Raw genomic sequence first — 24,577 nt, 5'->3', positions numbered from 1 at the left:
TTTTTCCTTCATTGCTTCTGACTCCTTTCACTGCTCTTTGTTCCTCCCCTCATAAACCAGGAAGGATCAGTGGAGGAGGAGTGTGTGAGCTCCGGGTGCTTTTTTGTGTTATACACCTGCTTGTGTGCCTGTTAAAGGTTTCTGTTAAGAAAAGGTATTTGATTCTCACCAGCATTTGGAGATCACCAACCTTTCGGAGTCCTGCAAAACTATTGCAAAGAGGAGGAAGAGTTGCAAATGTGCAGCAACACTTCACAGCAGTGAAGACTGTTCCTTTAGGGTGAGTGGGGCAGTGCCCATGCCTGCTTCAGCCTTGTCCTTAGCCAGTTTCTGCCTGCCTTCTTTTTTCACTTTCAACTAGCCCTGGCACTGCCTCCTCGTTAACATCTGTGTTACTCTTGTAGCTCAGTATTGCAGGCGGGGACAGAAATAGAAATAGTTGGCTCTACTGATCATTGGCTCAGGTGCCACCTATAGTTGGGCTCTCTAACTTCCACCTTCATCACATGTGCAGATTGCCCTGCAAATTGAGCTTGGTACCAAAGATCACTGTGGCATTGCCCCACCCTCACGGGGAACTGGGTGTTAGTAAGCAAGATCAGCTGTCTCAGTTACTTCCCTTTTGATTGGGAATTATAACAAATATAGAGTAAGCCATCTGTGTCAGCAATGAAAGCATTGCGTTGACTGGGTTTAAACTATTTTGATATGAGTCTTGATCAATCTACACCTCTGCATCCCTGTTCCATTTCTCTCTCCTCACATGTCACGTACACAGCAGTTGCTTCACCAGGCAGGCATCCTGGGCCATAAAGATAGTGGGCAAGTTTCTTTGATGTAGTTTTCTTATATATTTATCTTAAGATGTTAATCTTGGAGCCAGAAAACAGATCTCACATGAAGGTGATAGTGATCCGGTCTTTTTGGCCATCCTTCTTATCATGTTTATTGCTCACCTCTGGGGTTGCCAGATGTTCCTCTTTGTAGTTCTTAACTTATTTACCCCAAAATATATGCATGCTAATTAGTGTTGTAGTGTAACTTTTTCCCCATGTGGGGTTTGATGAAATGCTCAGAAGAAATATGATTGGTTCTCACGAACACTGTGTGAAGGATTCTTTTGTTAATAAAATGGCCTGGTGAGGGGTGTGGTGTATGCACTTTACTCCAAGAGCCTTGCTGGTCAAAGCCTCGTGTCTTGTTTTTAATCAGGGTCCAGTCCTTCCTTTGGCCTCAGAACACAGCATAATGGATAAGAAAATATATGTTGGAGACTAGCCTGGGTGTCAGACCTTCTCTCAGACAAACAAAGATGGTGCAGTAATGCAGTGAAAATAACAGCTTCTGAGAGCAGGAGAAAGCACGAAAATGTGGAAGCGTAGGTACTCTATACGATTGGATTACATCAGGAAAATGAAGAAATAGAAGGAGAACTAATATCTCACACAGGAAACATATTGGATACAAACTCCCTTTGCAGAAACAAAAGTTAATACGAATGAAAGTCAAGAAATCAGTGGCTGTTAAATAAAGGATAAAGATTGGAACTACTGTAAATGGATTAATCAAGAAAGCAGAAAGGAATAAGAATGTTGCATCCTGAAACCCTGCTCATGGGAAGTCACCTCAAATTGTTTAATTCAGCTTTTGAATAATTTTTTAATTGGATTGTAATTTTGTATTGTGGTAATGCAGCTTTTATTGGATTTGTATTAAAATAAAAATTATTATACAGGAAACACAAATGGATAAAATACAGAATGTGACAGTAAATTAAAAAATGTCAGAAATAAACAATCTGTCAAACACAGAATAAATTCAATAGTTCCCACCCCCACCCACCCCTAAAAACTAAGACATAAGTACATAACTACAAAGCAACACAAGAGTTAACTGACAATGAAGTTTATGGCACTGGCTAAGAACTGGGCAGTGTAAGTGCAGGGGCACCATATAGCAATTCAGAGAGAATTTAGGCAGGAATAACCAGCAGCACAAATATAAGATGGGGGGGGTACATAGCTTGCTAGTGGTTTGCTTAGTGGGGAACCCTCCCCACTAGGACCTTTCTAGGATCCTCCCTCTGGCTGGCTCATTGAGCTCCCCAGGGTCTGTCCCAGTCTAGCCAGTCCATCTGGGGCTTCTCCTCCCTGTCCCCAGGCTCCTCTGTCCTGCGCCCCAAAACCCCTGGGCCCATGACAGCAACAATGATTGTCTGGGCCAGAATGAGAAAGCAGTGGTGGAAAGGAGGAGAAGGTCTGGTGTGGTGGGGGCTCTTGTCAGTGGAATGTGAGCCCCCAGCAGGTGCCACACCACATTGATCCTGAAATTGGGGGGGGGGTGTTCAGGGAGGAGTCCTATTCTCCAGATGAACTCAGCATTGTCAGTTACTTTCCCCTTCATGACCAAGCAAACTTACAGCTTTTCACCCTATGCATCCAGCTTTTCTTTGCAAGGACTTACCTAGGGAAGAGAAGATCAATGGACCAAAGGAGAGAAGGATCGCGAGGCTCCTGCTCACAAAATTCATGAATATTTCTTGTCAGGAATATAGGGAGCCTCAGGTGTGGCTGCTGCTGCTGCTGGAGAGTTGATTCGCCAACAGGCTTCTGCTTTTATTCCCAAGCATGAGAAATGCTGCATGTCACAGCCCCAAAGCTCTCTTTAGGAGGGAATGTTGCAGAGTAACTGAAGGATGATAGTCTTCCAGACTGAAAAGGGTATGAGCTAAAAATAGGAAATGCTCACGAGGTGCCCACACAAAAATTCAATACAGTGGTATGTCAGGTTAAGAACAGTTTCAGGTTAAGAACGGACCTCCAGAATGAATTAAATTCTTAACCTGAGTTATCACTGTAAAAGTTGCAGGTCTTATCTTTCACAGTATAACAACATGAGACATTAACTTTTCTGTATCTATGTTTCGTTTAGCATCTATGTTGCTTTTAGCACTTAGTTTGAAACAGAATCATAGAATGGTAGAACTGGAAGGGTTCCCAAGGGTCATCTAGTCCAACCCCCGGCAATGCAGGAATCTTAGCTAAACCATCCATGACACACGAAATCCACACATGTCTGAATTTTGCTTTCCTGTTCAGCAGTCAATTGATATATACAAACATGCATGTACTGGGAAAATGTGTGCACATCAGTGCATGAATGTTTTGTATGCATTGATCAGAAAGTGCTCCAAGCAATGCAAACATTAGTGAAAATAGAACAACATATGTTAAATTAAGCAAAATTGTTTTCCTAAAATGGGGGGAGGGAGTGATGGGACCCTGTGGACACCAGGCAAGGTCTCTGTAGGCAAATGTGCCTCCAGGGTCTGTAGCTTAGGTTTTTTTGAGGGGTTCTGGGGCAGAAAAAGCCACTCCAGGGTGGATATGGGTGCTGCTGCCTCACTTCCTTCCTCCCTGTTGAACTTGTGATTCTCTCTCTGTCTCTCTCCTTTTGAAACATGACACCTGAAGAACTTCTCTCCTTATTTGCCTCCTTAACTTTTAGTCTCCCTGGTAGGGAAAATATGTCTCCTTCCCAAAATAAATTATCTCCCACCATCCAAATAATTTGTATAGATTTTCTAAATTATTAATTAAACCAAATTACTTTAATATAATTTCTTGCAATTTCTTAAAATCAGGTTTCCCACTCCTGTTGCAAACATGCCAATCATTTCCTCCCTTAGCTGCATGATTTCTTATTTAGTGTCCATAAACAAAATCTTTTCTCAAATTCGGCCTCTTGCCAGATCCAATAGGCAAACAGGACCTGAGTGCCAGAATGCTCTCTCCTTCTGTGGTTTCCAGCAGCTGGTATTCAGAAGCATGGCTGCCTCCAATGAAGAAGACACAGGAGAGCCATGCTGCCTAGTATCCATCAAGAGCCTTCTCCTCCACAAATGTATCTCATCCTCTTTTCAAGCCATCCAGGATGTTGGTCATCACTGCCTCTTGTGGGAAGATGCCTCTCCTGTGGGTGGTGGGATCGTGGTAGTTAAGAATATACATCAACACATAGATAGTTGGATATGCGGTCAACCAAGGGGTGAACGAAGGTTGTGGATGTTGCTCATTGACAAGAAAAGGAAGGCCTTTCAGATCTGGAAAAGAGATAGAAACTGCGGCACTAAGGAAAATAATAATAATAATAATTTAATAATAATTTATTATTTATACCCCGCCCATCTGGCTGAGTTTCCCCAGCCACTCTGGGCGGCTCCCAATCAGTGTTAAAAACAGTACAGCATTACATATTAAAAACTTCCCTGAACAGGGCTGCCTTAAGATGTTTTATCTTAAAAAACCTATGTCAACAGTAAGACTGAGGTTCAAAGAGGAACCAGAGAACTAAAGAACACTTGTGGATAAAAAAGAGATTATACTTCAATGCAGGCTTCAAGGAAGGAAACCAAGGCGCAAAATGAACACTCAAGCCCTTCAAGATCCCCCTCTGGGGCATCATGCATGGGCAACTCCTTACTATCCCCAGCCTCCTCTGGCCACAGCCCCCACCCCCTGGGCCATTGACAACCACCATGATTGTTTGGGCCAGAATGAGAAAGCAGTGGTGGAAAGAGGAGAAGGTCTGGTGGGGTGAGGGGCTCTTGTGACATGTGAGCCCCCAGTAGGTGCCAAACCACATTGACCCTGAGATTGGGGAGGGGGAGCTTTCTTAAAAGAAGAGAAGTTTCACCAGGCTCCTGCTCACAAAATTCATGAAAATTTCTCGCCAGGAATATTGGGAGCCTCAGGTGTGGCTGCTGCTGCTGGAGAGGTTGAAAGAGTGTGCTTGAAACTGCACTTTTGTAAACCAAACATGAGTTCTGTATGTCCCATTGTTGTTCATTTCCAAGTCTTTAATCCTCAGCATTGTCCGGTTTGCCATGTCTAGCCATGGTCCAAACCGGTCAGTGGGATTTGGGTGCTCTGGTTTCCCATGTCTGTATTCACTAAGCCTAAGGCCCAGGCCACCAGTTTTTGGGCGGAAGTTCCATTCAATTTTCTCTACTGTTATTCCTTGGGATACATTGGCAGGAAATGAGAGAGATCCTTCCACGATCCCATTCACCTGATAGGCTGGATTCTCCACTGCTTGGAGTGTGTCGGGGGGGATACAAAGAGAGGGGCAAATTAGTATCATTATTGCATCCATATCTATTCTTAACCAAGAGGTCCCAGGGCAGATTACAAAAATTCAAATATTAAAAACAGTTAAAGCAGATTCGAATTAAGTTAATAGGGAGGGTCGGTCCTATGTTATGCAAGTTCTAAATGGAATCCTGAAGACAGGAGTGCCTGGCATGCTCTGGTCCATGGGGTCACGGAGAGTTGGACACGACTAAACGACTAAGTAACAACAACAAATGGAATCCCAGCCAGAAGTCGGCTGCTGCATTTTGGACCAGCTGGAATTTCTTAGCTGTCTTCAGGGGCTTAAAATAGTCTGAAGACGGAACTTCTGCAAGAAAAACATCCTGTTTGCTTCTTTCCGGCAGTGTAGCAAAGGGCTGCATCATTTGCAGAGGATATCCAAACTTGAAAAACCAAGAAAGAAAATTGATCCAGGTAAACATTAAAAGTAAAATGTTTAAAAATAAAATACTGAAGACTACTTGATGTAGTCCAGAGAGTGTTATATCTAGCATAAATGTTTAAGGACAAACACTATTGCTGGTATGCATTCAGTTTTCTCCACAAGCCAGAATTAAACACTAGACTGGCTCCAATATTTGTATGTTTCTGACCCAGGCATGACTCTGAAAAAATATCTCCATTCCTTATCCTGATGTAGCAAAGTGATGTCTGAACCTCATTAATGAATAAAATGATCTTTTAAATCCAAGGTCAAATCTCAGGGAAGCAAACAAGCAACAGAAAATAATTTGATTTATTCCACGTGTTTTATATTCCATTTTATTGTAACTAATCCTCAAAGGCCTTTGCAAAATCAGAGTAGTACAAAACTTTTATGGAAAATTCAGCAGAGAAAGCTCTAAACCAGCACAAAGTTATTCTAAGCAGCAAGGATGGAATCTAAAATCAAAGCACTTTTGTATGTATGCATGTATGTATGAAATAGAGATGAAGCTAATACCAAGTTCAGAGAAGAAATTGTTCCACCAACATCATCAAAACCCTTTTCTTGCTCACTTTTTTAAACACCATATCTTTGTTTTTTATTGTTCAATGGCTGACAGGTTCCAGGACAAAATCCTGCAGGAAAACCTTTCTGCCCTGAGAGGCATTCAGCTTGACATCACTTACCCTGACCCATGTTTTTCTCCCATTTCATCTACACCTTCAGGGATGATGATCACTCTCATCAGAAATACAGATTATCCCCCAAATTCAGCTCAGTAACAAAGGTCACACACATGAAATTAAGCTGTTGAAAGCCTTCTGCTGAAGCATCCTTAAAACCTGGTTCCATCGAGGGTGCTCTGGAAGGTGCTTCAAGCTCAAGAGAAGAAGCCCTAATTGAGTGTGAGTAACCAACATCAGACCAAACTCACAATCTCTCTCCCCCGTGCATTGAGGGGTAGTAGTGGGGTTTGCAAGTAGTCAGGGACATACCAAAGGAAGAACACAAGAATATTCTGAAGAGGTGGTCTCTGAGAAAAATCCAGCATTGTGTCTCTGCTGAAGGGTAGTGAGCCATGATTCGTTGGCAAGGACTGGAAGTTAACAAAGGGCTTCTGTCGTTCCCAGTTGTCTCAAGAGTGAAACCAAATTGCTGAGAGGAAGAGAGCACAGCCCACACGGGCAGGATGTGGTAGTGTGGCAATTTTACCAACAACAAAAAGCATTCTCATTAGCCAGATGCTTGGGGAAAAGTTCACAAAAGAGAAGAAGCAAAATTCACAGATGCAGGAACAAGCTTATGGTTACAGTTATTTTTTTCTTGGCATTTTCTTAATCTTAGTTCCTAACAATTTCAAACTGATTATTCCCAACTACCGTATTTTTCGTCCATAGGACACTCCATCCCATAGGACACACCTAGTTTTTTTGGGGGGAAATAAAGGAAATTTTTTTCCCTTTATTTCCCCCCCAAAAGCAGGTCGGGGAAACCAAACCAGGTCGGGTAACAGTGGGATGGCGGCGCTACACCTCCCTGCTGTCCCCCGAGCTTGTGGGGCTGGCCGATGTCTGTCCGGCGCACGGGGCGCTCTGCTTCAGGGCGCCCCACCCGCTGTGCGGCAGGCTGCTATCCGCAGCGTGGGGAGCCCTGTGGGGAACTCCTGCAGGGCTCCCCACGCTGTGGATGTCTGTCCGGCGCGCGGGGCGCTCTGCTTCAGGGTGCTTTGCCCGCCGGGTGGCAGGCTGCTATCCACAGCATGGGGAGCCCTGTGGGGAACTCCCGCAGGGCTCCCCACGCTGCAGATGTGTTCCCGAAGCACCGGGCACTCTGCTTTTAGGGCGCCCGACGCTCCGGGAAGCAGGCTGCTATCTGCAGCCTAGACATCCCTGCGGGACCTCCCCTGTGGATCCCAGATTGTAAGGGTTACCGGCAGCATTGACTATTTGAATGGGTGATGGATATTTTGCCAAATGCAAAGGCAATGACTGGATGCAGGTTGTACCTTGCAAAACCTGCAACCTCCTTTGCAAGGAGGAAGCCTCAAGCGTCATGGGCCGTGTGCCTTTGTCATTTTTTATTGGGACATAAGTCTTCCCTCTCTCCTTTCTCTTTTATAAATAGGACTTCCAAGTAATGCAGTGCACGATCCTTACTTGCGTCGGGTGGATGGGATCCTTGCTTGCTGTAAACATTCCCTCAGTAGAAGCCGTGGAAAGAATCAAATGGGAAAAGCTGGTTTGGCATTTTGGCTTGCTGAATTCAGGGATGAAAAACTGGAGGGGTCTAATCCAACAGACAGATTTGGGCAGAGGCTGAAAGTAGCCAGCAAGACCACTCTGCGGATCAAAGATTTGGAGACAGAGGACAGTAGAGCATATAAGGTTTGTGTGAGATTTGTTACAAAAGTGTTTCAAGATCACACCTTCCTCCTTTATGTATATGGTAAGTAAAAATTTCGCTGTTTGGGTCTACTAGTTGTGAAACGTAAAACAGGATCTCTTTAGGGAAATTCTATAAAACAATATCTGAGTATAACCAAACAGGGTCAGGAAGGGGGAAAATCAGTTCACCCCCCCCCAGAATAATGACTGAAATGGACATCCCAGAAGGTGCACCACAAGCAAGCTTCGCCGATGCAGCACAAGAGACGTGTCAGAGGCGAGAAGATGTGGTCAGATAAACTTCAGAAATAGATGCAACCTTAACTAGTATTTGCTGGTCTGCTGTTTTGCACCTAGGCTGTCTGACATTTAAACTGCAGGAAGAGGGTTTGTTCTCACAGGTTGATATTTATAACACAGCTACAACAACGGCTGATATCTTCTATATCTGAGACGTGGGAGGAGAAAGACAAGGATGGACTTAAGGCCACAGGAAACAGTCAGCGACCTCAACATCCATCTCTCAGGGCCCATCCATACCTTGGCTCGGTGTGTATTATGAACCCCTCGTGCATCTTCTAATTCCCCCCTTGTCCATTCGGCCTTCTCCTTCCACTCCTGATGTCCCAGACTTTCACATCCCTAAATCTGCACGTGTCCCTTGCAATCAATGCAGCTCTCCTATTGAGATTTCTAAAGCATAGGGGAGCTCTGGCTTAGGGAGAAGAAAGCATAGGAAAGCAGGAGTTGGAGGAGAAGGCTGTGGAATTAGAAGATGCACAAGGGGTTCATAATCTATATTAAGGAGAGGTGTGGATAAGATCCAAGTTCTGTCCTCTTTTGCATTTTCTGCATAGGAACTCAGAAATCTGCCTTAGACAAAGCCAGACCTGTGCTAATGTCTCTATATTGACATTTTCTTAAGTAGTAGACAAGGCAAACTGAGCCATTGGAAAGGTTTATTTTAACATTTATAAGAATGAAGGGATCAGTAACAACTATATTCTTGCAACCTTTTTTTCCTGGGACTGTAGTTTTAAGAAGATTATTGCTATGCTCTTCTTTGGACCTGAGAGGAGTGTCTATTCATCTGGGCAGCCCAGGACCTCCATATGCACTGCCCAGGCTTGCACCCCAGAGAGGTCGCTTTGGTGCTGCTATCATAGTGATGTGACTTCACCCCCGGAGGTGCACTCCATTGTCTCTCAAGACGGCTGGACACCAACAACATCTCTTCTTGCAAGAGTACTGTGAGGTAGGTCAGGTTGAATGACAGTGGGCTGCCCAATGCTCTGCGCTGAGAAGCTATAGAAATCCTGTGGGCCTCTTCTCCATCAGGCTGTCCACTGGGCCTTTTAGTTGTTGTCGTCATCACACAACTGGGAGTCAGAGAAATCCTTTTCGATCCATTGCTGTTCACCCAGAGATCCACCACTAGATCCCAGTCTACCTTTTGCCCACCAGACCACCAGCTCTTCATTCAGATCTACCCCACAAAAGCTCTCTGTTCCAGGGCTGAGGCAATGGAAGAAGTCAACCTTTGCTCCCAATAGCTTGACCTTGTTTCAGTGATCTGTTTGGATCTGGCTGTAGATAGTTGGAGAATTTGTTTCAGGATTCTGGTCTGGGGTTGCAGAGAGATAACTGACTTCCTGAAATGAAAAGGAAAAGGAAAAATGATGTTAGAGAGGGTATCTTTTGTTTGTTTACATGGAAGAGCTAGAAGGGAGGAGACCCACTCTTCAGCCCGGGGAAATTAGCTGTGTGTGTAAAACAGGAGTGGGGATCAGGCACAAGGGAGCGACTTCTTTCCTTTCCTTCATTCATTCATAAGATTTTTACTTGCCCTTTATCTAAGCTCCAGGTGTGAGTAGATAAATCTGGCTATTGTGGCTAGTAGCCATCAATAGCCTTATCTTCCCTTTCCATGGAATTTGTCTAATCCTCTTTTAAAACCATCCATGATGGTGGCTTTTTGCCATGGTGAGCTCCATTGGCACTGAAGAAGTCCTTTGTTTTGACTGTCCTGAATCTCCTGCAATCTACCTTCATTTCCCACAAGGTCTATTGTTTTGAGGGCAGATTTGTCCCAATCGACTTTCTCCAAACCATGTATGATTTCAAACACTTCTTTCTCACCTTTTCTTCAAGCTAAAGAGCTCCCCAAATGCTGAGTGTCTCTATTTTAGTCCCACCATGCAAGACCATCTCGCTCTCACCTGGCTCTCACCCTCTTCTGAAGGTATCCATCTTTTGGGGAACTCTGCGTAGTGAAGCCCAGGACTGACATACCCCTCCTCTGCCCTTACAGAGGCCATGGCTGCAGGGGTGAGACATTAGACAAGTTTATTTGGTTGCACTGAAAAGGCCTGCCTTGCAGGAGAAACCAAAGGAAGGAAAAGGTGTTTGTGGCTATGCTGGCTGGCCAAAGATGGGCAAGGAAAGGAAGAGGAGTTGGATTTGATATCCCACATTATCACTACCCGAAGGAGTCTCAAAGCGGCTCACATTCTCTTTTCCCTTCCTCCCCCACAACAAACACTCTGTGAGGTGAGTGGGGCTGAGAGACTTCAAAGAAGTATGACTTGGCCCAAGGTCACCCAGCAGCTGCATGTGGAGGAGCAGAGACGCGAACCCGGTTCACTAGATTACGAGACTACCACTCTTAACCACTACACCACACTGGTAGGAAAAGGTGTTTGTGGCTATGCTGGCTGGCCAAAGATGGGCAAGGAAAGGAATACATCCCCTACCTCTTTCAGATAGACCTGTCCTGCTTTTCTTCCATAGCCAGAACCCCAGACCTGCTACCATCACGAGGAGAGGCACAATGGCAACGAACCAGAGCAGAGGACCTGAGATGGATGATCCAGAGCTACCTGCAGAGAGCCACAATTGTCCATCAAGAGATAATTGACAGCAACTGCCTCTGTGCCCCATCCCAGGATAAACATGGTTAAAAACACCTGCCTTTATGAGCTGCTTCTTCTTCTTAAGGAAGTATTTGGGTTCTGTTCCATCACTATAAACCAATCCAGGCAGCACACACAGATTACGGGCTTTATTTTATTTCACTTCATGAATGTATATTGTTATGTACTGAGTTGAATAGAGTTCAGAATGCAGCAGTCTGATTGGTCCTAGAACAATAGGGTCCAAAATGCAGCAGTCTGATTGGTCCACAGGAGCCACCCAATCCAGCTCCAGGTGGAAGTGAATCCGCAACTTGATTGGCCTACAGGAGAATCCCGGAATTAGCCAACCACGTGGGGCCCATTGTGTAAATAATGTATATAAAGCAGACATTCTGGGGGAACTTCCATTCCTCCTCACCGCTATGAGCTGAATAAAGAGCATGAAATCCACTCTTGACTCCGAGTATATTTCATATATATTGCTTAATTGTTGGGAACCTCAAAGTGGTTTACAAAAGGGGGGGACTCAATGAAGAGTTTGGATTTGGATTTGACTTTGGGTCAAATGGGTGACTTTGGGAGCCTGCCGCTGCCTCTTAGCCTAACCTACTCCCCAGGCTTATGGGGGTTATATAAGGATGGAGAGAACATTGGATGCAACTGGAGCTCCTTGGAGAAAAAGGTGGGGCATAAACACAACAAACAAACAAAAAAACCATTGTTAAACTTATTTCATAATATATATTCTGCTTGATTGTGAAAACATCAGTGTCAAAGTGCTTGCTGTCTTAGATGCCCACTAAAACCTTTTAAAAATTTCTGCAGATGTGCCCAGCCACATATTTAGCTGCGTATACTTTGAGTAGTTTTTCCACTAATGCTTATTTTATCCGTGCATTATTAGTAATTATTTTATATTATTGTATGTACTCTGCTTAGAAATCTCTATTTTGTTTAAACTGGATAAAATACATGGAGAATGGCTCACTGTGGGTTTTGCAGACATTGAGCAAGTTGAAGGAGTTGCTCCTCTCTTCGGCTGGACTGGTGACCAGGCAGGTGTAGGTGGGCTCTGAAGAGTTTAACTTCCAGAACAGGTGGAGATCCGTGCCGTTCTCTGCGAGGTGGTACCTGTCTGACCCATCGTCTAAGTCCCTGAGGGGGTCTCCTCTTTTCCAGGATACATCAAATCCCCTCTTTCCAGGCACCTGACACTGCAGGGTCACATTGCAACCATCTGGAGTCTTGGAGACATCTTTGTGGAGAATCTTTGGCTCTGGGATGGGCTCTGTTGAAAAACATATGAAGAAAGACACATCCTCTGTGCCCCTTTCCCCAAGAATGCCAGTAACTTGATAGAACCAGCACTCCTGCGTCCCTTCCTACAGCCAATTCCACAAGAAACAGATGAGGATGGCAAAATAATTACTTACCATATACAGTGAGGCAGAGTTTATGATCTTTCAACGTTCCTGTACTGAATGTCACACGAACTCCATATATTCCACTGTCCTCCATCTCCAGATCTTTGATCCTCAGTGTGGATTCATTGGCAATTTCTATCCTCTGCCCAAACCTGTCGTTTGGATCCGGCCGCTCCAGTTTCCCATCCCTGAACTTTGCAATCTGCACCCTTATGCCGTTCCACTGAATGTTCCACTCAATGAAGGCCAATCGTTCTGCTGATGAGACATTGGCAGGAAGCAAGACAGATTGTCCCAGGATCCCGCTCACCTGATGCAGGGTCTGATTCTGTGATGAGTTGCTTACAACACCTTTTTTTAAGGAGTAGAGAGAAAGAATGGGAAAGGTGGTAAATCAATCAAATGTCTACTGGATAGATGCCTACAGGGAGCACAGAATCAAGCCTTACTCTTCTGTATTCTTAGTAAATCTTGGTATTTACATAAGCTCTTTGTTAGATTCTGATGTTCTTTAAACAACTATTCCCAACTCTACAGTTCTAGGATTCTAAATCAGTTGAATTGATGAAGTAGTTTTAATTGGATTTTGAATAAATGTGTAATTAATTGTTACTGTTTCGAATGTTGTAGTGTTATTATCTTCCTTATTTTCTACATCATGCAAATCGTTATTCTGAATAATGCTTTTTATAGTGTAGAGGGCACTGCAGTTGAACTTTTGGAACCAAGCAGCGGTGGCCCAAAAAACTTTGGGAAGTGCTTATATAAATTAAAAACTTTGTCTTTTGAAGTTGATGCCATCAGTGAAATAGCTAGAACTCTTTCAACAGCACAGAAATGAACTAGAAGTCAGTGCAGTGAGTTAAAAATTGCAGGGCATTTATAGCAATGCTGTTATGTTTTCAAGCCAGTTGTACCTTCCAAAAGAGTCCTCCAGCTCAGCTCTATGTGATAGCTGAAACATTAGCCTCTCTACATCCAGAAAGATTTAGCTCCCATGTGATTTCCTAATATCGAGACTGAACCGTAGTCAGGATTCAGGACAAAGCATGTCAATTCTGCAATTATGAAAACAAAGCGAGCTACAAACAGGGAGAGTCAGTAAAGCGAATCAAACTCACAAATGACATCCTAGAGGACAGCTCTTAATTTCAGTGCTTGAGAGGAAAACAAATCTGATTAGATCCTGCTATCTACATGTGAGGAATTTGAACCCTGTGAACCATGGGAGTAGAAGTAAAACTTTAGTCACAATTTGCTAGCAAAGGAGGGTTCTTCCTCCACCTCTAACTGCCATGTTTCCACTCAAATATATTTCATGAAAAAACTAAAAAATACTGCTTTTATTGATGCAGCTGTTTATTTCATTTTTGCTGCTCAGAGTTCTACTTAATTGTGATTTTTATTTTATATGTTGTGGGGCTATTTGAGAACCTTTCAGTTTTAAGAACCAGATTGCAAAATTTGCTAAGTAGAATTTTGGAAAAGGGACCCCTTTTGTCTAGTCAAATTCAAGAGGATTTTCTCAAAAAATATCACCAACGGCCAGTTCCTCACCTTGTTTCCAGTTGCTAATTGGATTACAGTGGGGGGAAATGTAATAAAGTTAGGAGAGGACAATGGAATGGTATAGGGACAAGAGAAGATTTATGTTTTTGTCAGAGGTCATGCATGGGTAGGAATAAAAGCTGGGTTTACCATTTTGGAAAAGTCAAAGTATTTCAATAATATTATGTTTTGTAATGCAAATTATATATTTTTATTATTCATTCATTCAACCTGGTAAGATAATATATTTTTATTGTTATAGACTTGAAGCTTAGAAAGAAACCCAACCATAGTTCTGTTTTTGAAAATGAACTAAAAAGACAGATTAGTAAGATTCTTCTCAACTAAACTGAAGATGTTTCTATCTAACAAGATTCTACAACTCTTTGTCACCTTTATTTAACTGCAAATAGAGAGAAAGGTTGGGAACTATCAGTCAAGCAGCTTTATATATCGCATAAAGAAACACACGGCTTGACGATAGACTGCTGACTCTACAGCTAAGCCCATTCAACTTACCTTTCCTCATCCTATTCACTTTTTTTCTCCAGCAATAGATGTTTGATTCGCCCAAAGTCTCCACCTTCACAGCTCCATTGTCAAAGTTTTACAAGTGATCAAAGAATAGAAGCTGAAGTCGTGGTTACTCCTTGCGGCTGTGGAGCTGATAAGCGTCTATCTATCTCCTCGTTGCAAAGCATGGAAATGTACATTTCTGGTTTCCTCCTTCAACACCCACTCCCCATCAAAATTCCGATGTGTTAAGGCTTTAGCAAGCCTTGGTCAACTTACCAGAATAGGAGCAGATTAATGTGCAGCAGAGAAGAAAGGTCTGGAGACTTTTGCCAGCGCGCAACACAGCCATCTCTGGCCTCGGGTTGGAGAGCTCTCCCACTGCACACAAACCCTTTGCTGCTCGCTTGTTTCTTTAGAGGAGGCGGTGAGGAGTCGTGTCCTTTGGGGCTGACATAGAACTCGCCAAAGGGGTTTGTCCCTTTTGGGTCAGCCCTTCTGGGTTGGGTCGAAGGCAAAGGCACCACCCCTTTTTCTTAATTGTTTCCTCTGGGATGTTTGTGATCACTGCTGCTCAACAAGCCACCCCTATAAATCCAAATGGAAGCAGAAAACTAAACCCAGGCTACCATGTGGCCCATGCTGGATCTGTACATTAAGAAATGATCAACTGAAGGTAAAAATAGAAACTAGGGGAGTGCTGAAAAAAGAAGGTCAGGGTGTGGAAGTGAGCCCAGGTTAAACTTCCTACCTTCCCACAGGTTATAGCAGTGGGAGAGGCATATGGAGACCTTTGAGGAATGGTCTCCTGAACCCAAGGTGGGAACAATGTCCCCCAGAAGCCTCTGCAAACAGAAATTCACAGCTGATAACTTACTATTTTCACAGCACCACCACCACTGCAGTGCTTTGTACTTGTGTTAACACAAGTGTCTGTGGGTGCACAGCTGTCCAAAAGCTCCTTCCCCCACAAAATTAGGCTTCTAAGAAGTACTATATTTCTATTCCATTGTAACGCAAAATGGTTGTGAATAGTGGGGGGTGGTTGTGTGCTGAGACTAGTTTTGTGTATTGTGAGCGGATTCAGTGATTGCATTACATGGTTGTTATTTTGGAGTGATATTTATGGATTTCAAAAATATTTAATTTCATAAAATTTATATACAGCTTAATTGCAAAAAAACCCCAAAACAACCCAACAACCTCAAAGTGGGTTTACAAACAAGAGTAAAATAATAAATTTATCAGTCGTAGCAGCTTAAAAACAGCTCTTTGAAACATTCAAAAAAATTAAAATCACTTATGAAATATATTGCTGTTACATTGCATTTTGATGTATCTTGCTATATCTTGATGTTTTCTATATGATTTCTTTTTTCATGGTTCTTCGTTATACATGATTTAATGAGATTTATTTAATTACATTGTTTGAATCGTGGAATGATTATGAATATCACTTGGTTTTGAATGTGTCTATTATTCCTTTGTCGTTGGGAACCTTAAATTGCTTAGAGTTTTTGTTGAAATGTGAATCGGAATATAAATGAACCAAAATAAATAATCAGTTGCAGCATGCATGTATTCTGCCCACTGGAGAAAATCTATCTACAAGACCAAAATGATTGGTGATGCCCCTAGGGCAGATGGGAGTGAGGAAGAAGGAGGAAGAAGACCACCAGTCTGATTCCAGAACTCACAGGAATCACTGTAGCAGCAAAGGGTGAGGCTGGGCTGCAGGACCACAGACAGCTCAGAGTGAGCACCTTTCTCCAACAAACGTTGAGAGGAGACTGAGGCCTTTATGCCTCTGCCCCCTTGTGAGAACTTCAGTGCAGCCAACCCACTAGCCTAAAGATGGGAGCTCTTCCTTCACTTCATAGCCTACCTCCTGGGGCTCTCCTGGACTGATGATGTGCAACTGAAGGCATCTGGTTTCTTCTGGTGCAGGAAAAGATGTCCATGAGGGTCTAAGCTCTGGCCCTACAGGCCCTGGTGGTCCAGGAGGTTCTTCTGGGCATCCTTGTCCCACCACTTCAGACACACTGGTCTCCTTATCTTCCACTGACATCTCTTAGCCCTAATTGAAACCTAGTTCCCTGTCCGGTGCCCCCACAGCATCTGATTCTGTGCCCAAATTGCTACTGGATACAGAGGTCACAGTGACAGCCAGGAAGTAACTCCAAGACTTCTTCATCTAAGAAAGCATCATCTGAGTCCATGTTTTTATTTCTAGGAGTCCCAGGCTGTGGACACAACAATCGGTTCCCTTGGTTACCTTTTGACGCATTTATCTGCACTTTCTGGCTCTTTGGAAACCCAGTTTGTTTTCTGTTGCTGTTACAACCAACCCACAGCAGAAGGAAGTGGCAGAACGGCAGGGAGCAGAGATGCTCAGAATATGAGATTTTCCTTTCCACTCTTTCCACGAATACTCTCTCTCTCTCTCTCTCTCTCTCTCTCTCTCTCTCTCTCTCTCTGTGTGTGTGTGTGTGTGTGTGTGAGAGAGAGAGAGAGAGAGAGAGAGAGAGAGAAACAGAGACAGAGAGAGCGCTTTGTGGTTGCCTGATTCATTGTTCGTGTTAGCAGTATTTCTGTTAAGGATTTGTGTTAAGCGATTGTCTGATATGTGCGTTTGAACTGTATCTGTTAGGAAAGTGTGACTGCATGTGTTCAGTTTTGGGGTGTTTATAAATGAAATACTTAGCTTCATTATATATATATATATATTTCCACAAAGCAGCTTAGACCATACAAAATAAAGCCAAACCAGGTTCTGGACACGAAAACACAAAAATGTTGCAGAATACAAAAAAATAAATAAAATCAACATGCATTTCAACTAAAGCATAAACCAGTGTAAAAAGTAGGGTACATAAATAGATTGTAAAACATAACACAGATCACCAAAGTGTATTAGGACATAAATGCCAATAAAACCCAAAACTGTTCAAGACAGAGTGGAGCAGCACAGAATCAACCAAAGTGGTAAATGGTATAAAACAAAATAGCTTCTCCATGAATGACCTGGAGAAAGTCATGCATCTTCTGCGTATGAAGCTATGCAGCAAAGCTATTTAGAAGAAGAGAAGAGTTTCGATTTGATATCCCGCTTTATCACTACCCGAAGGAATCTCAAAGTGGCTAACCATCTTCTTTCCCTTCCTCCCCCACAACAAACACTCTGTGAGGTGAGTGGGGCTGAGAGACCTCAAAGAAGTGTGACTGGCCCAAGGTCACCCAGCGGCTGCAGGTGGAGGAGCGGAGACGCGAACCCGGTTCCCCAGATAACGAGTCCACCGCTCTTAACCACTACACCACATTGGCTCTCTATTTATCTTGTGAACCATCCTGAGACCTGCAGGTATAGGGCGGTGTACAAAATAAATGAATGAATGAATGAATGAATGAATGAATGAATGAATGAATAAGGTGCTAAGGCACACTTTAATGCAGAGGTTCTGCAGTTCAGGGGCTGCCATATAGAAAATGGCTCACCTACACCACCACCCAATGAGCTTCTGACAGTGGTGGAACTGCCAAGTGGGAATGCAGGAAGACATCCTTTTCCTAGACTTCCGGTCGGCGCCAGCGTCTAATGGCGGTCCTTGCTTCGAGCTCCGAAGCAGGACTGCTCCGCTAGTTCGGGTCTTACCCGCTACGGCGAGCGGGGGACCCCTAAAATCACAGGCGCTGAAGCCTGTGAACAAGGAGATTCGGTGGGCACCTTTGCGCCCCCCGGTACTGCGAAAGAGCCTTTTTAAAGGCTCCGGAGCGGCATCGGGTGTGAGCGCGGTGCTGAGAATCGCTACCCAGCCCGCGGAGCGAAGCCGCGTCGCCATTGACGGAGAGCGCCGATTCCTTCCTGAAAATTACAGATTGGCAACAAAACCCGTGAGTAAGAACAAGGGAACAAAGATTTGTTGGGACTTTAAATTGAAACATTCGGCTGAAAGCAGGAAAGGCAAAAATTAAGGAAGTCTGCCTCCCGGAACTGCATGACAAATTAAGCAACGAGAAAGTAAGCTGTTTTTAAAAGGAAAAAATCTTTTACTTTGCTAAACCTGACATCGGAAGAGGGCCTCCCCCCCATCGGGCAGGAGAAGGGGGGAGGAAAATTGGACTATAAACCTGCTTTAAATTAGTATGTAAAGGGAACCTCGCACTGCCAAATCCTCTGGCCAGGCTGCCGGAACAGTGAACGCCTGGAAAGTGAGCTGTCAAATAGATTGAAGATACAAAGTAAGACTTTTATCTGACATAAAGTAACGGGACTTTAGTGGATACAATTCTAGTGGACATAAATTGCTACTTCTTTTCTACATCTTGGATTGAGACAAGTAAGAGCCCAAAGTGAGACTTTTGGAACTTTGTTTTGCTGCATGCTCTGTTCTTTTCTGTTGATTTCCTATGGATACAATTTACCCCCTCTAGAGGACAAGAAGGGATACAGTTCTATTAAGGAAGAAAGAGTGGGATTTTCCACTTAAAACTTTTTCCTGTGAGAACGACCTTGGCTATGACCACTCCAGCGGAGGAAATATCAACAAGATCAAAAACAAAGCTAGCACAAAAGAAAAGAGGCTCCACATCAGGAGTACCAGCTGCACAGGAGAAAGCAACAGCAGCATCAATGGAATCCATGACACAGGCAGTGATTAAAATAAATCAATCCCTGGAAGCTCTGACAAAGCAGTCTACAGAGAACTCAAAAAAACTGACAGAATTGACAGCAAGGTTGGACTTGAACACAACGACAATATCATCTAATACAGATTCTATAAATAGATTATTACAAGAAAGTACAGAAACAAGGAAAATCGCTGAGAGTGCTAAGAGTACTGCTGAGGAGACAAAGGAAAAATTTGTGCCAATTGCGAAAAAGGTAAATGAACATGATGCAACTTTGGCCTTAATGGAACTGGAGAGAAAAGGTAAAAATCTGAAGTTAAGACTGGTACCTGAAGAGGAAGGGGACAACCTTGGGGAATTTCTCACAGAGAACTTTCAAGAATTTTGGCAGGAAGAACTGGAAGGAGAGGAGGAGGAATTTGCAATAACTACAGCCTTCCGACTTGGCAAGAGACAAGGGAAAAAACCAAGAGACTGTTTAATTACCTTGAGATCTAAGGAAGAAAGAGACAAAATACTGAACCTACATTTTCAGAAGGCATTGGTCATTAAAAACTCTCAGATACAGATCTTTAAAGATATTCCTAGGTATATTTTGGAGGTAAGAACCTACTTCAAAAATTTAGTGGACCTGCTGAAAGAGAACAACATCCCATTCAGGTGGGAGTTCCCACAAGGACTGTCCTTTAACTTTAAAGGGAAGAAGATTAAAAACAATTCAGGATAAAGAACACTTTTTGGAGAGATATTTTGAAGATTTACAAAAAGGAACCGTGAGCGGGAGAGAACCAACCGATATTGCAAATCTATCATTTGGACTAAACCCAGCACCGACTGACGAAGAACAAGAACTTGGAGCAGTCGGTGGAAAAGGCACCCAGTAACAAAGATGTCTCTGAAACTTCTGAGCTGGAATTGTAATGGACTTAACCTTTCCAGAAAAAGAAATCAAGTTTTTCATATATTAAAGAAAGAACAATTAGATCTAATATGTTTGCAAGAAACCCATATTGCCAGGTCACATAGGAAGCTTTTGATAAACAAAAGATTGGGACTGGAATTCATTTCATCAGATAAGGTTAAGAAAAGAGGGGTGGTGATTTATGTAAAAGAAAAATTGGCACCAAAAATGATATTTAAAGATGAACAAGGAAGATACCTGGCAGTGGAAATTCAAATTCAAGGAGAAAAGATCTTAATAGTAGGAGTTTATGCACCTAATGAAGGGAAGGCTGAATTCTTCAAGAAGTTACATGAGACTTTAATGGACTTTTTAGACTATAAAATTGTAATGTTGGGAGACATGAATGGAGTCGTCTCCACAAATATGGATAAGGCACAGAGGCTTGTAATTTCTAAGGATGGGAGACTACCAAAGACTTTCTTTGAGATGACTGACACCATGGACTTGATTGACATTTGGAGAACGAGGAACCCTCTGGAAAGAGAGGGAACCTTCTTCTCTGAAGCAAAAATGACATGGACCAGAATTGATCAAATCTGGATTTCTAGCAATCTGGCACCAAGAGTTAAAAAAACAGAAATCTGCCCAAAAACCTGCTCCGACCATAATGCAGTACAGATGGAGATGAAACTAACAACAGCTGGAACCTTTAGATGGAGAATGAATGACACCCTATTTAGAGATGAAGAAATTCATAAAAAGGCCCAAAAAACACTGAAAGACTATTTTGAGATAAATATGAGAACAGAAGTGGAAAAAAGAACAATATGGGACGCAAGCAAGACCGTGATACGTGGTTTCCTAATCCAGCAGAATTCTATCAAGAGGAAAAAACAGAATGAAAGGAAGGAAAAAATCTTGAAACAGATGAAAGAGGGAGAGAAGAAATTGAGATCTAAACCAAAGTCTCAAGAGATTTTAAGAGAAATAAAGTATTATCAGACGCAATATATGGAACTGATGAACCAAGAAATAGAATGGAAGATACAACAAATGAGACAAAAGACATTTGAATCGGCAGATAAATGTGGGAAACTGCTGGCATGGCAACTGAAAAAGAGACAAAAGTTGAATACTGTGACATCTTTGGAAGTAGATGGGAAACTCATTAATAAACCAAATGAGATAAGTAATTGTTTTCAAAGTTTTTTCAAGAAATTGTATGCACAAGGGCCAACAAATGAACAAGAAATAGAGGAATTCATCAAAAAATATGGTCTATTAAATATTTCAGAACAAAATAAAAGGATTTTGAATGAAAAAATTACAGAACAAGAAATAGAGGGTGCCATTCAGAATATGCAATTAGGGAAATCACCAGGACCAGACGGTTTGACTGTGAGATACTACAAGGCACTGAAGGAATGGTTAATACAACCATTGAAGGAAGTGTGCAATCAAATTTTGGAGGGGAAAAAGGCTCCCGAATCGTGGAAAGAGGCATTCATCTCACTTATACCGAAAACAGAGGTTGGGAAAAATCAAGTGAAGAACTGCTGAAATGGAATACACAGGATGAAACGGTGAAATCAGCTATGATTAAATGGGCACAGGACATTGGTCATGACATTATGTTTGCTGACTGGGAACAGTTATGGACCACTGGTATTAAGTTTACGGCATGTAGTGCCTTGAAAGAGAACATAATGAAAATGATTTACAGGTGGTACATGACCCCAGTCAAGCTTGCAAAGATCTATCATCTGCCCAATAATAACTGCTGGAAATGTAAGGAATCTGAAGGAACTTTTTACCACCTTTGGTGGACCTGCCCAAAGATTAAGGCCTACTGGGAGATGATCTATAATGAAATTAAGAAAGTCCTCAAGTGGACATTTGTAAAGAAACTGGAGGCTTTTCTCTTGGGCATGGTCGGCCAACTGGTACCAAAAAAGGATAGGACATTTTTTATGTATGCAACTACAGCAGCAAGAATCCTGTTGGCAAAGTATTGGAAGATGCAAGAACTACCTACTCTAGAAGAATGGCAGACGAAGGTGACGGAATATATGGGACTGGCAGAGATGACCGGCAGAATCCGCGACCAGAGGAAAGAGACAGTGGAGGAGGATTGGGGAAAATTTAAAGTATATCTTAAAAATTGTTGTAAAATTGTGGACTGATAAGATGTTAAGGGGTAAGAAACGGAGAATTACAGCTGTAAATGTTAATCTTAAGAAAATTCAAAAGAGAGTTAATTAGAAAAATTGATTTAAGGGTTGCTAAAAAATGGAAAAATAAGGATGCGGTAAAAGGGAGGTATGGGGAAGTCAATTTTATTTGTATGTTTTTGTTTGTTGAAATATATGTGTTTTCTTGTGTTTGTTATATGTTATATGTTTTGAAAATCATTAAAAATTATTATAAAAAAAGACATCCTTTTCCTTCCTGCCTCGTCTTTCTCGCCTGCACCACTGTTTCCGTTCCACTGCCGTTTATCTTCCACCCAAAACTACACTGTCTCACTGCTGGTTGCGTAACGTTCGTAATTGCATTAAGTCGTTACGTTTTCCCACCCCAATCCTTTCAATGCAGGAGGAAAGCAATGCAAATGAGGAAAGAATCATAATCAATTGCAAATTGTTTGTCCTGGTTATATTCACTGGATTGCTCTCCATTCCAGACATGGGACAAAGAAGTGGAAGCCAGCAATTTCTTCTTCTGTCTCTGTCTCCATTGGAATTATTGGACATCCCTTCTGTCAACAGGGCGCCCTCTGCTGACCTTAACACCTGGGAGGGTCTGTAGGGAAGGAGCCACTCTTTCAGAAATTTGGGGCCTCCATCAGTTTCAACACTAACTGAATATAATGTATTGTGCCCAGAAACAAAGTTGTATTATTATTATTATTATTATTATTATTATTATTATTATTATTATTATATTTATACCCCGCCCATATGGCTAAGTTTCCCCAGCCACTCTGGGCGGCTCCCAATCGAGTGTTAAAACAATACAGCATTAAATATTAAAACTTCCCTAAACAGGGCTGCCTTCAGATGTCTTTTAAAGACAAGATAGCTGCTTATTTCCTTCAAATCTGAAGGGAGGGCATTCAACAGGGAGGGCACCACTACCGAGAAGGCCCTCTGTCTGGTTCCCTGTAACCTCACTTCTCGCAGCGAGGGAACCGCCAGAAGGCCCTCGGAGCCGGACCTCAGTGTCCGGGCTGAACGATGGGGGTGGAGACGCTCCTTCAGGTCAACTGAACCGAAGCCATTTAGGACTTAAAAGGTCAGCACCAACACTTTGAATTGTGCTCAGAAACGTACTGGGAGCTAATGTAGGTCTTTCAAGACCGGTGTTATATGGTCCCGGCAGCCGCTCCCAGTCACAAGTCTAGCTGCGTCATTCTGGATTAATTGCAGTTTCCAGGTCACCTTCAAAGGTAGCCCCACGTAGAGCACATTGCAGTAGTCCAAGTGGGAGATAACTAGAGCATGCGCCACTCTGGCGAGACAGTCTGCGGGCAACCAGTTGCAACCAGTGCAGCCATTGTAAAACCCCTGCTATGAGAGCTCAAGCGCCTCAGTGTTCCTCCACAATCCTCTTAATAGACTGACTTGGTGTTACCTGCTCAGACAAACAAACATCATAGCAACAGCCTCTCCTTTGAATTCTCTCCCCCCCCCCCTTCAATTCTTCATACAAAAGGCCTTCCTTTCTCTGTATGCCGTGCGGTTCCAGTGTTCTGGAAAGGGGTGCTATTGTGGACAGGAAGCAGGAGAGCAGAGAAAGGTTTCAAAAACACTCTGCACATACTCAGAGGCAATGTCCTTGTTCCTCCACTGTAGGAAAACAAAAACAAAAATCCTTTGTCATTTTGTGCATTATCAGGGCATGAACCTGTCTGTCATCCTCCTCTGTCTAGTTCTGTCTATCACTCAGTTGGGTTTCCAGTTGCTCCACAACAACATTCAAGTGACCTCAGTGAGCACTTCAGTTTCAAATATTCTGATTATTTCTACTTTTCGTTAAGTGTTTTTATTTAGTTACTTGATTTAGAGGGGAGCAACTACCCCCTCCCCACGGCTATGCACATAGTTATTATTGTTGCATTTATTTTACTGCCACAACATGAAGAAATGCTTGTGGAAATTTCTGCCTCATGTGTGACCAAAAGCACTGAATTTGGGGGGTGCCATTTGCTGATCTGTCTCAGGCAATAGAGTAGCCTGTAACAGCCTAACAAGGAACTCAAAGTTTAAAGAGGGCTTGAGGTTTGTTTTTTAAAAGGGTCTAGATTAAGGTTACCAGACGTTCCCGTTTTCCAGGGACAGTCCCCAGATTCACAAATCAGTCCCCGTACAAAATCCATTGAAGTTGAAAAGTGTCCCCGTATTCACTGGGGGGAAAAATCTGGTAACCTTAGTCTAGATGGGTGGTTAATTAAGTAAATACTGTATTGCTTTGATCATAAGCCATTACCCTTAAAATGAGATTTCTTAAATTATGGCTTCTCTAAGAGAGCCAGTGTGGTATAGTGGTTTTAATGTCAGACTAGCACTTGGGAAGGGACGCGGGTGGTGCTGTGGGTTAAACCACAGAGACTAGGACTTGCTGATCAGAAAGTCGGGGGTTCAAATCCCTGCAATGGGGTGAGCTCCCGTTGCTCGGTCT

General features: G+C 42.9%; 2 protein-coding genes and 1 long non-coding RNA gene across 6 annotated transcripts in view; 1 reads left to right on the top strand and 2 right to left on the bottom strand.

The window, feature by feature from the left end:
• The window catches only part of LOC309358395 (T-lymphocyte surface antigen Ly-9-like), a 111,482-nt gene that overhangs the window by 44,990 nt on the left and 41,915 nt on the right, over nt 1-24,577 (bottom strand). Inside the window, exon 1 of one of the 3 annotated variants that reach the window (XM_081891401.1) lies at nt 2,464-2,700. The exons of the other annotated variants lie outside the window; for them this stretch is intronic. Coding sequence (XP_081747527.1) covers nt 2,464-2,530 — 67 coding nt within the window. The 5' untranslated portion in view covers nt 2,531-2,700. Of the gene's footprint in view, nt 1-2,463; nt 2,701-24,577 lie in introns of those variants that run through there. 3 annotated transcript variants of the gene reach the window in all.
• On the top strand, nt 213-10,787 carry LOC309358755. 2 transcript variants are annotated; one of them, XR_014163559.1, is made up of 6 exons: nt 213-280; nt 6,307-6,485; nt 7,705-8,025; nt 8,999-9,219; nt 10,116-10,366; nt 10,660-10,787. It is a non-coding gene; the product is annotated as an uncharacterized lncRNA (long non-coding RNA). The 2 variants fall into 2 exon arrangements; XR_014163560.1 differs by lacking the exon at nt 213-280 and having other exon boundaries at nt 6,166-6,485.
• Nucleotides 8,907-15,830, bottom strand: LOC309358562 (SLAM family member 9-like). The gene is made up of 6 exons (XM_081891846.1): nt 14,644-15,830; nt 12,313-12,654; nt 11,868-12,167; nt 10,718-10,843; nt 10,184-10,284; nt 8,907-9,616 (listed from the first exon to the last, which is right to left on the bottom strand). The coding sequence occupies exons 1-6, from the start codon at nt 14,714-14,716 to the stop codon at nt 9,530-9,532; spliced, it is 1,029 nt and encodes a 342-aa protein (XP_081747972.1). The 5' UTR covers nt 14,717-15,830; the 3' UTR covers nt 8,907-9,529.

This window comes from Podarcis melisellensis (genome assembly GCF_964234715.1).
Source record: "Podarcis melisellensis genome assembly, chromosome: 16".
NCBI lineage: Eukaryota > Metazoa > Chordata > Lepidosauria > Squamata > Lacertidae > Podarcis > Podarcis melisellensis.
The sequence above is the reverse complement of the archived record's forward strand: the minus strand, read 5'-3'. Positions and strand labels throughout refer to the sequence as shown.

Excerpts from the sequence above, each read along its gene's own strand:
- LOC309358562 (XM_081891846.1), bottom strand. The coding sequence starts at position 14,716 with ATGGCTGTGTTGCGCGCTGGCAAAAGTCTCCAGACCTTTCTTCTCTGC. Across the intron at positions 12,168-12,312 it reads ACTCTGCCTCACTGTATATG|AGCCCATCCCAGAGCCAAAG; the intron begins GTAAGTAATTAT and ends GTTTTTCAACAG. Across the intron at positions 10,844-11,867 it reads CAATGTCTGCAAAACCCACA|GTAGCTCTGGATCATCCATC; the intron begins GTGAGCCATTCT and ends GGCTCTCTGCAG.